This window comes from Barbatula barbatula, assembly GCF_947034865.1.
Source record: "Barbatula barbatula genome assembly, chromosome: 12".
NCBI lineage: Eukaryota > Metazoa > Chordata > Actinopteri > Cypriniformes > Nemacheilidae > Barbatula > Barbatula barbatula.
The window spans coordinates 21,645,708-21,661,661 of NC_136775.1; the positions used below are offsets into that span (position 1 = coordinate 21,645,708).

Here is a 15,954-nt window from a genome sequence, read left to right on the forward strand (position 1 = left end):
AGAAGTCCTATATGAAGTCCAGACTATCCTATGCAAACGCAAAGTCAGTTTTTTTGTTGGGCCAGTGGAGCTGCAAGTTGCTGCATGTCATTACAAATCCATCCACCTAATATTCCAGGAGCAGGCTCCAACTGACATCATCCTGGGTCGCTCGTGGCTCACCCAACATCTACTAGAAGTTTACTGGCGAACCAGAGAGATCTCCTGCCTGCGTCCCATCCCTTGCCACCTTCCACAAGGCTAAGAACACAAGTATCAACATCTGTGCTATGACCATCGAGAACCCACATCATAAGCTATCTGTCACCATCACAGAAGGTTTTAAATCTTTTCTGTCCAGCCCAGGCGGCCTACAATCAATCTCAAGGAGGGTAAGCCAGTGCCCCTTAGAAAAGTATATCCTCTCCTAATACCAGAATAAAAGGCCATATTTCAAAAGCCCTAAGACAAGGTTACATCCGTCCTTCCTGTTACCCTGCCGCATCAAGCTTCTTCTTCGGGTTTGTGTCTTTGTTTAGAATAAAGGGCTCTGAACAAGATCATGATTAAGTTTCGCATCCCACTTCCACTTGTCCCAGCAGCACTGGAACAGCTCAGAGGAGCTGTATATGTAAGTTGGACCTCCGCAGTGCTTACAACCTGGTACATATCAAGAAAAGGGATGAGTGGAAGACTCTGTTCATGACACCCACCGGACATTATGAATACTTAGTAATGCCATACAGTGTAATTAATGTTCCATCAGTCTTCCAAGACTTTATGCACAAGGTTTTCAGAGACGTCCTTCATCGTTTCGTCATTGTGTATATTGATGACATCCTGATATATTCCCAAAACCACTAAGGTCACCACCGTCACGTTGCGGAGGACCTCTAATGCCTGCGAGAGTACCACATTATTTCTGAATGCAGAGAAGTGTAGCTTCCATCAGCCCTCTGTGCAGTTCCTTGGCTATAACATCTCCTTGTCAGTTATCTCCATGGACAAGGGGAAGATGAAGGCGTAAGGAACTGGACCACTCCCACCATGTAAAGGTTTCCAACGCTTTTTGGGCTTCGCCAACATCTATAGGAAGTTAATCAAAGACTTCAAGTTCTCCTTAGCCCCGCTCCTTCACCACCCCTACCCTACACAACCATCCATCGTAGAAGTCGACGCCTCCTACACAGGATTGGGAGCAGTGCTTTTACAGCAGCAGGAGAAACTGGCAATTCTAAACCCAAGTGCCTTCTACTCCCATCAAGCTCGCATTGTAGCTCAGTGGTAAGAGCATTGCGTTAACAATGCAAGGTTGTGGGTTCGATCCCTGGGGATTGCAGAAAGCTATGTAAAATGTATAGGATAATACTATGTAAGTATATTTGGATAAAAGTGTCTGCCAAATGCCTAAATGTAAATGTAAAATAATTCCTCTGTGAAGCTAAAATATTAAATCCATGCTAAGCTTCCTGGGCTATGTTCTTCTCCAGGTTCAGTTTCCAGATCTCCTATCGTCCAGGTTACAAGATCTCCTATGCTCTCTCTAAAATTTTCACTCCAGCGGAAGGTGATCAGCCTTCTAAACCTCTTCCTCCCTGAAAACCTCTTCCACAGTGCTATCCAGTGGGCTTACGATAAAGGCATCACCTCCACCAATGCCCCAGTGCTCGCTACCGGGTTGTCCTCCTAACTGTATGCGTGTTCCATGCTCACAACTTACTAACATCATTCACTCTGTTCACAGTTCGCTGGGCACTGGCCACCCAGGGGCCAATGAAACCACTCATGAAGGAATGCTGCTGGTTGTCTGGTATGGCAGCGGACGTGAGATAGTTCGTCTGGAGTAGTTGAGCATGCTCCATCTCCAAAAGTACACCACATCTGCCGGCTGGATAATTCCACTCCCTTCCGATTCCTCATCATCCATGGTCACAGCTGGGGGTGGATTTTATCATTGACCTGATTTGAGTACGCCCAGAACTCCCTGCACCAACCAGGCACCAAGCTGACCCCTTCCAATGCGTGCTCGGTTACCAGTCACCCCTTTTCCTTCTTAGGTACCAGCCATCAACCACTGGTTCAGGAGAGTGAGAGGGTTGGAGACGCTAAACATCACCATCTCCAGAGAGCCTTATGTCTGAAATACCATCATGGGCAGATACTATACAGATACTTTAATCTTGGATTTTATTTGTGAAATAGTTCATAAATTCATCACTGCTATGCTGGTATACAGAATCAGAAGTCGCTGACGAAGTTTGTTCATTATACCAATTTGTCGGGCTGTCATTTTTAATCTTCTTTAAGCGCAGAGGAGCAACTGTGTCTAGCGTTTCCGAGAAGGTGACATTCAAATTTTTAAAGTAAAGTCAAGATCTTCGACGTTTTTACTCATGCTAGAGATTTGACACAATTCAGGCAAATTATCAAGAAAAGCACCTTTTGTAGTCTAAGTTATTGTTCTACCATATTTGTAACTAGAGTTTGATTTGCAGCCATAGCGTAGTGAAGTAAGCATGATACCAGATAATAATCCGAAATGTCTTCGCTCTGCTGAAGGATTTTTATGTCGTCCACATTTATAACGTAAGACACTATTAAATCTAAAGTATGATTACGAAGGTGAGTGGGTCCTGACACATGTTGTCTAACGCCCATGGAATTAAGAGTGTCTTTAAAAGCTACTCTGTATCATTATCTACATGGATGTTAAAGTCACCAACAACAAGGACTCTCTTGAAATCTTTTTAAGTTAATTAATTTACAATGTGCAAATTATTTGGATAGTTGTACATTTAAAATTGCCTAAACCATCTGTACATATCTTTTAGTTGACACTTCTGTACAGTATAACTGTATCTTTCTCTCCTGCACACAGTGAGCTGCAGCATGGAAGGACTGTTCTAGAAAATTTGTCACTCTGAGAACATTCTCTCCCCCTCATTTCCCAGCTCTGCCCTCACATATCCTGTGTGTGTGTGTGTGTATGGTAAGGTCAGATTCATTAAATGTTTAAAGGTGAGATATAGTTGTCGTGTGTGCACAGATACAATGGGGGCAATATGATGAAGACACTTTTACACTAGTAAAAACTTTTTTTATTGTTGTTCCCTGATCATTCAATACAGATTTTTCCATTACTAATTATTTTGTCAGCAAAACACCTCAGTGAAATGTCAGTTGAAACTAAATTAATTCCATAATGTCTTACGCTACATTAGATATGATCCCAGAGTGCTCTCACAATGAAAGGGCATCTGTTTTCATATCTTTTTATGAAATATTGAACCACAGATTTCAATGTGATCTTTTTTATGGACCTCACTGTATATTGTAAATGAGTCAGAGAGAGTCAGAGAAGTGGAAGTGCATTTTATCAGAACACAGGTTACAAGTCAACTGTTCAAGGGCAAGTTGAACAGCATGTTTCTGTTCTTTCATGCTTGCGCACACACACACACACACACACACACACACATTCAGTTTGCCTCTTGCTTTATTTGGTGTAAAGTCATCTGATAACTAGATCATGAATTTGTTTGTACTGTTAAAATGGAGACAAGCTAGATTACCAGACATACAGTCTCTTTCACATTATGATTTCACATCCAGAAGTTTCTTTTTAAATTAAGACCTGATCATGACAGGGAGAGACAAATTGGTGACATTTTTATTTTAAGGCACCCTAAAGAATGCCCAGTCAGATCATTTATTCAAAATGTTTAGTGTGTGAACTCGCTGAGATTAATTAAGAATTTCATGCATTGTCATAGCACCCTCATTCTTCCTCTTTTGTAGTTATGATAAACTGACAGTCATTTTACAAATTGGAACTGGATGAAATCTTTGCACATTCACAAAGGCAGAACTAAGCAGCTTACCCCAGCGCAATGGCATGTGAAGCAACGTGGGTCACCGGGAAGTACAGGATTGTCGTGGCAGATCATCTGACACAGCTGCTCTAGTATGGAGTCAATCAAGTGACGCATACACTGTATTTGCGAGCTGCAAGTTTTGCTAACAAAAATAATAATAATAATTCATAGCCGCCTAAAATGTTTATTAACACTATAAATGCAGAGTTTCTTTAGCTTTACAAATAACCGCAACATGTAATCTATAGGCCTACAGATAACACAAGTAGTAATCAATCTGCCAAAAACAAAATGGTTATTACACGTTCACTGTATAAAATGCTACAGTACATGTACACTCACTGGCCACTTTATTAGGTATACCTTACTAGTACCGGGTTGGACCCCTTTTGCCTTCAGAACTGCCTTAATCCTTGCATAGATTCAACAAGGTACTGGAAACATTCCTTTTATTTCATTTCTTCCAGAGCACAACACCTGTAGCCAAAACAACAGAATTATTAACTCTGTATATGCACATTAAAATGTTTACACAAAAATACACAAATCATGGAACCATCCTAACCAATAAGATACTTTTTGTAATATCAAAGCCATCTAAAGTGTGTATATTTAAATTCCTCTGTATTTTGTATGTGTCTATTTAGTGTCATTTGATAAGGCAAGCATGACTGAAACTATTGTTTATAAACAAATCTATAACATCCAGCACTGTTTGTGCTGGGCACATGAATAATATATTTATTTATAATATACCGAGACAAATCTGGGCTCACGGCACGTTTTTATATTTTGTCAAGAATTTGTTTCTGTATACAGTGCAATACTCATGCAAATGTGGTGGTGCTCACTCAATGAAGTGCAATAAAAATACGACTATGGCATGCAATGTGTGAAAGAAAAGTAAAGTAACTGTTATTTCGTGTTTTAGCTGGGAAGGATTTACATGAAAGTATGATATTCAAACAAATGTATCATTAACAGTTCATGTTAGAATTGAGTATTTACCATGATAACTTTTGTTCCCATAACCCCCAAAATGACATGTTTTATGCTTTGCGTTATTTTGTACAAAATACAAAAGGACATGAACTGATAATGAAAGATTACATATGTTCATATTAGAGTGGTGGCTCAAACCAAAAAACGGGATTGAAGGTGGTGCTCGTGCCTCGGTGTTGAAAGTGGTGAAGTATCTGGTGAGCTGGTGAGCTGGTGAGCTGGTGAGCTGGTGAGCTGGTGAGCTGGTGAGCTGGTGAGCTGGTGAGCTGGTGAGCTGGTGAGCTGGTGAGCTGGTGAGCTGGTGAGCTGGTGAGCTGGTGAGCTGGTGAGCTGGTGAGCTGGTGAGCTGGTGAGCTGGTGAGCTGGTGAGCTGGTGAGCTGGTGAGCTGGTGAGCTGGTGAGCTGGTGAGCTGGTGAGCTGGTGAGCTGGTGAGCTGGTGAGCTGGTGAGCTGGTGAGCTGGTGAGCTGGTGAGCTGGTCTCTGTTAAAGGGGGAAAAACCACACATTAGTCATTCAGATCTCAGTTGAGAAGAAGCTCACGCTTTCCTCTTCTCCCTCTGTTTATAAAGGGTGAGCTTGATAGGGACCAGGTGGTGACGATCTGCAGGTGTGGCGGCTTGATTTCGCCGTTGCCTTGACGACGCTGATTGGCCACTGGCCGGCTCGTCACATAGTCCTATAGTTTTTTGTCAGTATTTTAGTATTAGTGAGTCGTTTTTTTAAAACAAACTACATACAATGTCAAACATCCTAAAAAGTGGGTCGCCACTTGATGACCATTGGGAAATATGTGTGTCCATCCGAGTCCTTTCACATTCCCTATCTTTTATCCATGAAATCGCTTCCAAACACTGTGCACATTTATACATAAATATTGTGAGATTTCCTGAATCAATAGTTAAACATTTAAAAACTTGTTGACAACTTGAGTTTCCCCAATCTCAACCATTTGCATAAAATTTTATTTTCTGGTATTGTTGGGAAGAAGCACTTCATTAACGTGAGACCTAGAAACTTGGTATTAACAGTTATAATTATAGATTGTATAATTTCAGTTAATGATTTAAACAGATTTACACAATGTATAGAATTGATAGCAGTGATAATAATTCAATATGTTTTAAACAAGATTTTCTGTACAAAACCCCAGCTAAGCATTCAGTATCGGCAAATGTCAATCAGCCAAATGGTTAAAGAATCGTGTACATATAATGTATTAAATCTCTTTGTCTGTGTACATGCATTAGAGTACAATTTCAGATGTCTGCCTGCCTGGAGGCTTCCAAACTCAAATGAGTGAGACAATCTTGCCAAAACTGTAAGAACAGCTACAAGCGAGACGGAACTGTACACATCGGGTATTGCAAGAAACTGATTTCTCTGCGTACGCAACAAGACATTTATACATTTGCAACAGATTTATTTTACATAGATAAGGACAAGTTCTGCGTAGCAAAGTGAATCATTTTTGCAGTTCATTACACCTTTGTTTTTTCACACACACCTCTTTTTACAGACCAGCAATGCCTTTTGGCTGTATTTCAGCACAAAAAAACGTGTTAGCGTGGAAAAATTGTGATCAGAAAAATACAGATCATATTTATTTGCCATTAATTTGAGGTTTCATTTTCACAGCCTATGGATTACACTTACGAAAACGCTACAATACTGCAAAACGTATTTTCTTTCGCTTGCAGTTTAGTTAACATCTTTACAAAACTTTTTTGTGCATGCAAATGTCTTTAATGCGTGCAATGTCATGTACACTTTCACACATTTTATCCTGCACATTCAAATCTTTTTTTCGCATCATTTCACCTTCATAAAAGATGCTTTGGATTTGGCAGGTTTAAACTGAAGGGTAATTTCGTAACTACATTTCGTTGCCCTGTACTTGTGTAATGACAATAAAGTTGAATCTAATCTTATCTAATTTGTCTGTGTAAGCACATTCCCTAGTAGTGGACTGGTGACTCTATAACAGCTATAAAGAATCTGTGGTAGATTTAAGAGCTCAGTGGGTCTTCATAAGATATTTTCAAGATTACTGTTCATAAAATTTGCAGTACAGGCTTTCCAGATGTCTGTCTCCCATTGTAATGGAGCTCTTTGGTTAATGTGGCAAAAAAAACCAAAGGAAACCTGTAAGCGTCTGACAACTTCCTCTGTCCTTCATTGCCAGCATTCCACAGTAGGAAGGAATGGACCGCCAGGGCCTGTTTCTCCAGTACTGCTATATGTGTGTGTTTAAGTTTCAGCTGCGTTATGTGACTTTGGGGAAATCTGACATTTGCTAGGTTGTAAGTCTGCCTTTTAAGTCTGCCTCATTATTCAATGTAACATTGAATAATGTCACATACTGACATACAGTGCCGCTGCTAGCAATTTTGGTGCCCTAAGCATAATTCCATTATGATGCTCCCTTTGCTTTACACCACCTTCATACATTCTTAACACAAACAACCAGATCCGAGTGTCGTGATGTGTGTGTTTGCAGGAATAGGTGACCTCAAAAGGCTGGTGTAACAAAGATCCATAAAAGGAAGGAAGGAGGCGGGAACCGGCGAATCTAACACAACATTTAATAAAATAAACAAACACAAAAAACAACTTTGAATGCTAAATACAGTGTATTCAAGAAAAAGAGCCTTAAGCATGTTCGAAAGCAAAGTATGCAAATATGATAAAGACTTTTTGACAGCTGTAATACATTTAAAGGAATGCACACATTCCAATATTGACTACATTTCTATCGATAAGTAATAATGTTTTATTGATTTTAAAATGAACTATGCCCAGATTGTGTTAGTCAGCTCTCCCTGGGGGACTTGTTTATTTTTTACAATGTCCGGAAAGCAGATCTGCGGAGATGTGAACTGGCAATGTTTTATGTTGTTGTGCAGTCTACCAGAAAAGGAAAAAATAGCACAAGTGTGAGTAATAAAAGCATATCATTATTTAATGATGTACTAAAAAAAATAATGAACATTTATTAAACATAAGAAGATATATACAGTTTCCTTTCAAACTTGGACCTTTATGTATATATCTTCATCATTGTAAGAAAATTGCAATGAGTTTCAAAGTAGTGAAATGTTTATCATAGCTTTGATCACTAATATATGCATGTAACAGTTATTGGCTCGGCCTTCATGAATATGAATGCTGGGATTGGCTCAGGCAGGATGCTCTCAGTTCAGGAGTGAGTCTGATGGAATGGATGGGCGGCAAATGAACCGATTCCAGTGTAGTGAGAGAAGGTGGGCTTGAGAGCAAATTGTAAGGAAAAGTCAAAGACTACAGACTCACCGCCAAAAGACTGAAGAAGAAACAGATAAAGGACTGAGTCACAGAGAGAGAGCTGTACCAGAGATAACAGGAGAAGCTTCCTGTAAGAACATCATCCAGTCATGACCTCCAGATCTATACAGCATGAGATCATGATTCTGAGAGGTATAACCATTCCACTTCTATCAGCTTAACATTGCTATGTTCTTCTTTCTAAATCTCATATGTGTGGCTTTCTATGAAAATTTCTGGACCTTTGGTTTCCTGTCTGTTGCACATTTTTCCATGTAAACGTGAAGAATACAGAACGTGACATGGGGAAAATGTTTTCATTGTTTTGGCTGGTTGGGGTGTGGTGTCCGCCCAGTGCATTGTGCTCAGAGAAGCTGGAAGTTTAGACAAACTTTCCTTCTCTATAAGTGTGTTTTGTGTTTGTATACTTTTTATAAAAAGTGATGTTTTAGATCTATTTGAAGAATGGGAAATGCATGTGCACTAGAAGCCCATTTTAACACAACAGTGCTTACAGAATATTTAGGTTTAGCTCATTCGATGGATCTGTAAATGTATATTTGCGCATTTGGCAAATACAACAGGAATGTTAGAATTTACCCCTCCTTGGCGTGTTTTAGGATTTTCACACTGATCACCTGATTCCACAAGTTTATGTGAGAAAGATTTATCATGAAGTTTGGCTTCTTTCTGCCTTAGCCTGACTTTCAGTAAGCCTGAGTCAAAGCACCATGTCTCGGTAAAACTTTAAGTCTTCTCTCAGCATTCATTATAGACTGTGTGTGAATCTTCCGATTTCGAACCATTGACTCCTATGATAAGACAAAATACTATGGGACTCAATGGTGACCCAAATTGGCTTATTTACAAAATTTAATTATAAGATATGACATGGCATGATAATTCAGAATTTGGTGCCGGTACCAAAACATTTTATTTTCATATTATCTACTCTCTATTTATTTCAGGAAACAAAATAAGTCAATTTAACATTTTGTTCTGAATCTGCATGTATGTGCAAGGATGTCCTGATTCCTCCACTTCCTGTTTGCTTCTCCCATAAGCTACACAATTCATGACCCTTATTTCCGGAGCTGTCACGTTCATTGATAAAGCCCTACAAGGAAAATGCAGTGATGCTTGTGATTTCATGGGTTCACAGGTAAATGTGCTCTGTGTGGCACATAAGTTTGATTTCATCAGATGAAGACTGTGGCAATACTCCTGTATTTCACAGTCTCCCTGGTGGTCTCTACTGGTGGCAAATTGTTTACCTATGGTTAGTACAGTATTCAGTTAATAAGGGTTTACAGGCTGTATGCAGTACCAGGAGTGGCACCAGCAGTCATGCAAGCTTCTAATGACAAATGGATTTGTCTTATGTCTTTGTTTGTTCTCTAAGTGGCCTAGTTTTTGCCGTTGCTGTCAATGTGTTTAGCTTTCTAAAATAATAGGAAACACTGTGTTGATTAGTTGTGATGTTTAGGAAATATTTTATCTTAAAATGTAGACTTCATGGTGCAGCACATAAGTTAGCTATTTTATTTAGGATGTTTTTTAAAAATAAAGACTTTTCTTAGCTGCTTTTGTCTGAACGCTCTTGAGTGTTTGTTTGCACAGTAAAGCACCTTTATTGTTGTATAAATGCCACTGTAGATGTTAACTCTTTTGTAGTGTTGCACACCATTTGGCATTTGGCCATTATAAATAGAAATTAGTTATTTCTGTGTATCAATCCAGAATTTTAGAAAATATTTTATTTAACAATAGAATCTGCCTCCCCACACTCTATGCCAGTCCATATTACAATGTAAAAATGTTTTACCAATAATCAACTAATTTTATTTGCTTCTTACAATAGCTTAGAGAATCAAAATGTTTGTTCTTTGTAAATGAAAAAGTACTTGCTTTTAATTACTGACATACATATATAATTTAACAGATTATCATGAATTAATAGGACCACTTTGAGTTTTTGTATAAGATTGTGACGTGTAGTTTACCGTGTCTGTAATTTAATAATGGTTTTAGAAATCATTCTGGTCTGCATCATCAATTTTGTCAAATGGAGAAAAACTCTCCCAAGCGTTTTATTTCCTATTTAGTTTTGTTTGCACCGCTGAAGACATTTCTGTTTCCTGTCAAGAATCTTAGGCTTTTATTTATTGATAATAAATGTATTGATGTATATTGCAAGAAATTTGCAATAAATTACATCTGAGTAATACAAAATGACAAATAATTTGATTATAATCTTAAAATATTTAAATGTGTATTTTTATGGACAGAGGAACATAAATAATTTTGAGCAACGTGAGAGCATGTTTTGGGTGAAGTGTCCCTCAAGCCAGTGGGGCATGACGTGAATTAAATCTGAATTAGGTGTATTTAAACCCTAAACAACACATTGGCGCGTACGGTTATCCCGCCTATCTACATCTATAATTATTACTTAAACCCACTGTTATTAAGTGCTATGTGAGCAGGGCCAAATACATGCAGCCTCCTATTCAAGATGAACCGCTCTAAAGATCAGCTATGGGAAACAGTTCAAGTCAAGTTCTTTTACCAGTAAGTTTGAACTGCTCTATCAGGAATGAGGTCAGTTTTCATGACATCCCCATGAATGTTTACTGCGCTTTTTTGGATGGGACAGGATCTGTAGCCCATCAAAGTATCTGGGACTCCTCCAGTGGTGCAGAAGGGACCTCAATCTTTTCTTATTTTTTCTGAATTTGTATGGCTTACATAGGGTTTTTAGAACCCGTGCCATGATTGGGGTGTTTTTAAGAGCAGAAAGATAATTTAGTGAATTGTTTCTGAATTGTAGTGACATTGTTTTATAAGGTTTTAGTGTTTCTGGTGCCAGTAGGCTGTATTTATCTGCGTTGTTTGGCATTTTGTCATGAATCTATATGCTGCTGATACAACTCCTTCAATTCTTCAGTATATTAATCAATACATAGAGTACATAAAGACATTTTTAAAAGGACAGGTCTCCTTAATATTAATTGTTTATTTATACACCCCTCCGTGTGTTTTCATATCAGTGTATGACTGTTAGGACTGAACTGCATTGGATCCCTATTTATAGTTGAACCCGAAGGGTTAATCATTTACTTGAGGTCATTCTTTTTTACCTTTACGTCACCTACTTCACGTGTCTAACTACTAGTCCATGTTGTGCGTGACAGCTCACTGCTATATCTTGTACACCTCTCAACCATTTGGGTTAGGTTAAAATTAAAGCGAAGATTCGTGCTGATACACACACACACACATGGCACAGAGCCTCTTGACCGCTGAATGTGTGGGAATGACGACTCTTACCTGAGTGGGAGGGGGCACAATGTCAACCTGTGGCTCTGAAAAATGAGACGTGTGCTCGCGAGAGAGAGAAGCAGGAGGAAAACTGAGCATTCAGCTACGATCGGAACAGAAAATAATAAACGTACCGCTGTTGTTTTAGACGGCCGCTCCTTGTCGAATCCTGTGATGGATTTGTACTTCTCGAGTAAAGGTAAGAGATTATTGTATTTGGAGTGCACCAGTAACAGGATAGGACAGACACAGAGGCCGGAACATTAGACAGCAGGTGTAAGCGATTCAAGTACAGTTTACACCAGCTGTTCATGTGTTTGAGGGAATCTCGAAGAGTAGCTTGACTCATTAGATAGTAGAGCAGTGACGCAGTGTTTGCATGTGGATATATACTACTATGTAAATTAATATCTGTATTGTTTATAGGTTAATGAAAAAAAATATTATAGGAGGAATAAAAATAAATAAAAATAGATTATACATTAAAAAATGCAACATTAAAATTACTTATAATATGTTTTATAAGCACATTTTACAATAATAGTGTAGTACTGTACGCAGGGCCGTTTGAAGGAATTTGGGGGCCCCAAGCAAAATGGACATGGAGGCCCCCCCAACTCCCCGCCCCGCCCGCACACACGCAAAGCCTACAGGAACCCCAGCATAGCCATAAAGTTTAAGTTCAACCACACTTTATATAAATAAAAAAGGTTTACAGTGCATAAACTGCTGTTGCATAAACAGTGCATAAATAAAATAAAATTACAGTGCAAATACTGCTGTTGCATATAATGTGCATAACATTTTAACATTTTCAACAATTGACCATTTGCAAAAAACACCACTGTACCATAAAATCAAATATACATTAAAAAAGTGCACAATAACTAAATCCAACATACTTAAAAACACACACACACTAACATTTTTCAGTTCTCACAAACGTGCAAATTATCTAAAACTGCTGTTTGCGAGCCTTGTTTTCTGCAAAGGCAATGACAATGTCCTCCATGTCCAAAGACTGGCGAACATCGCGCTCAATTGACGTAAGTGCCAGTCCTGTGAGCCTTTCTTGGCCTTTCTCTATTTACACAGTTTGGTGGGAATTCAATAGTGATTTGCACTGTTGTTTTTCTAACAATATGACAGCACACACTTATCAGTTTAAACTCTGGGCTGTGCAGGATATCAGCTGTAATTCTAGAGCTTGTGGTGGTACCTTGTGCTATAGAGGAAACATCAGCACTGAGAAGTGATGCATCTGATGTTGAGGATGAAGTTGATGGTGTAGCTGGGAAAATAATTGAAAAAAAAAATCTGAAATTACCTGTGAAGTACGTTTTACCATTTCACTGTTAGCATATTGAAAGAGGTCACTATTAACAGCTCAGCTCAGTGAGAGAAATTCACTCTACCTTCATCAGTGGAGGTCTCCTTAGGAAGAGCCTGAGGGCTGAGAAATTTAAGCAAAGCACCTTGAGGGAGAAAGAAAAGATGGTAACACTTAATAATAACAATCATTAATAGATGGTAAATTGATAGTTAATTAATCTTTAGTTTACTGTCATTTAACTGTTAGCAAACAGTCTTTTTACTGTTAACAAACAATGAAATTATAATTATATGTTTACTAATTATTAGTAGTGCTGTAAATTAACAGTTTATTGTAACACACATTATATCTATCATATAATATATTAGGTATCGGGTAATGATTAAACATTTTTTGTAAACCTTTAAGAAACCATTTTAAAATATCTATAAACATTACATAGATAGACGACCAGATATTCCTAACACTTTGTTAAGGGTTACTAATGCTTAAAAACATCCCAAGCTAATGTTTGATGCACGGAATTTATTGTGTGGTTTTCCTAACACCCGCATTTGGTAAATAGATCATCACGGTGGAATAGTTAGTATAGCATGCTAACGTTATGCCACTTTCATCAAAACCTATTACAAAGCTATAGCAATGTCATGTCATTAAATACGATAAACAGTGATTCTGGAACAGATCTGCATCTTCCTTATCCCGTTAAAAAACATATTACAGTAGTATGTAACCATATTCCGTCCGAAGTTGCACTAACTGTTCGTTACAAGCAGCATTTGCCGTCAGGCAGGTTACAGGTAACGTTAGCTAACATATTTTTGCAAGCCTACCTGCTGCAAAATGACACCAAGACAAGAAGAGCTATTTTATCCAGTGTAATTTATCACTTACCACTATCTTGTTTATTCTTATCCTCCTCTTCCTTTCTCTTCTTTCTTTTTTGGGATCCTGAAGCATAATTCCGCTTCATGACTGCCGACGGAGGTTTTGTTTTTGCCGGCAGCAGAGATCACGAAAGGGGCCCCTTGAGGGGGATCCCAATAAAAGTGTCATTGCACTTTACTGCATTGACTGTCAAAGGGGCGCTCAGTTTGTCGTTGCATTTTATTCTTAACCAGTTGTTGTCTTTGGGCCCCAGGCCAGCTCGGGGCCCCCGGCCAGCTCGGGGCCCCAAGCAATTGCTTGGTTTGCTTGCCTTGTCGCGACGGGCCTGACTGTACGTTGAAATCTTTTTGTTACGGAAAAGAGAGGAATTTAAAGGGTAGAGTGCTATTTTGTAGCATGTGCATAGCTAAGCACATTGCGTACATGGTGAAAAATTGGATGGATTGTGGTTTCGATTGGGTTTATAAAGTAATGTATTAAAACACAGCCCAGATAAGCCCTGTAGTATCTCAAACTAACAACTTTAGGTTTACTTTTTCAAGGCATATTTTTGTTTTTTAGAAATTGTCATTGTTTAGATATATTATGTCTGACTATTATGTCGAACTATTCATTTTAGACTATATGTGCAGTTTAAAAAAGTTTATACAGAGGTGTGTGCAACCCCCACCACACACATACATATTCTCACATTTTATAATGAATGCCCTTTATTGCACCATAATGTTTTGTGGTTTTACAATATTTTCATTTTAATTAGCAGAATAAATACACCCCATAATGACCAAAGACACACACATTCTCTGGTATTTACTGGATGTTGTGTAAAACTGTTTGAGGAAATATTTGAAATTATAAATATATAAATATATATATATATATATATATATGGAAATATTCAGAGGAAGTGTCTCTGTGCTTACTGTCAACCATTAAAAACTCACACGTTATTATGGATTATTAGACGACTCGTTGGAATGCTTGATTCTGATTGGCCAGTCACGACATTTGCATGTTCGTTATTCCCAGATAAAACCGAAAGTAAATGGCTTTTCCTCACGGAAGGAAGGTCTGCATTCGTTAAAAATTGCCTGATAAAATATTTCAATATTTCTTTCTCATGTTCTCATGTGGCAAGTAGTCTTGTAATAAGCAGGATAATGTACAAGCAGCTGGCTATTGTCGCGAAATAATAATCATGTTTCTGTCTTATTGAGGAGAGAAAATTGTTCCTGTACGTTCTTTTTTTTGTGTTGCAAAAGTCTAAATGTAAGTGCTCTAAATAACATAATACCAAACAAAGTGCCATTAATTTTAAATAAACTTTATGTAGACTGAATTTAAACATTTTAAAATGTCAAATGTTATTGGAGCATATTTATTTTTAACTACTGGTTAAAAGGGATACAAAAGTTGTAGAATCCAGTATTTTGTTTTAGGTGCCACAGTTTTATAATTGAATAACATTACTGTACCACCGCTCTAAAGGGTATCGCCTGTGTGCATGGGTAAGACTCTAAAACTGCATGTTAACTCAAAAGTAATGCAGTTAGTAACATTAAACTATCAGCAGGTGGCAGTGTTTTGCAACAAGTCTGGCTCTCCAGAAACTGCAGAAGAAATATCTGTGCAAACATTTTCTGATGCCACATATCCTCTGTCTATAAGTAAATCCATGTTTGTTTGTGTGTTTGTCTTTTGCAGGTAAGTTGCAGCTTTTTCTACATTGCACTGTGCTGAAGAGCTGTTACAACATGATGCACACCTTTAGATGTCCTTATATGCAAGTAGGCCTACTGTAATACTCTTAAAGGCGCAACACTGCTCGATGTAACACTCCATTAAGCAGCTGTTTAACCTTGATAATACGGTTTTGCGTGTTTTTAACTATCAGTTAATACACACGCACTTACTATCTACTTGCCATTGCTTTGTTTACTCTTTGTGACACGATTAGACACGTCGTAGACTTAATTGGCAGCATTCGTCCCAACGTCCCAATCTTTATGTTTGATCAACAGCCATTGAGAGACGATTCTTATGGTGTGGAAATGAGTGTTGACTTAGTTGAGTGTGGGTGTGGTGTCTCTTTTTAGTAGTGATGGACGTAGCTCTCCAGAGCCAAGGATAGGGAGGCCTTTGGTCTTGCAGGTGTCTTTGAAAACCAGGTTATAAAAGTTTCATCCTTGTGTGTACTGTTGGCCAATAGTGGGTGAAGATCATTGTGTTGTTAGCTTACCTACCTTTCCCTAGGG

General features: G+C 38.4%; 1 protein-coding gene across 4 annotated transcripts in view; it reads left to right on the top strand.

Moving 5' to 3' along the window:
* The window catches only part of plecb (plectin b), a 113,757-nt gene that overhangs the window by 13,447 nt on the left and 84,356 nt on the right, over positions 1-15,954 (top strand). Inside the window, exon 1 of one of the 4 annotated variants that reach the window (XM_079470299.1) lies at positions 11,328-11,677. The exons of 2 other annotated variants lie outside the window; for them this stretch is intronic. In XM_079470299.1, coding sequence (XP_079326425.1) covers positions 11,530-11,677 — 148 coding nt within the window. In that variant the 5' untranslated portion in view covers positions 11,328-11,529. Of the gene's footprint in view, positions 1-11,327; positions 11,678-15,954 lie in introns of those variants that run through there. One more of the 4 variants, XM_079470303.1, reaches the window with a different exon arrangement.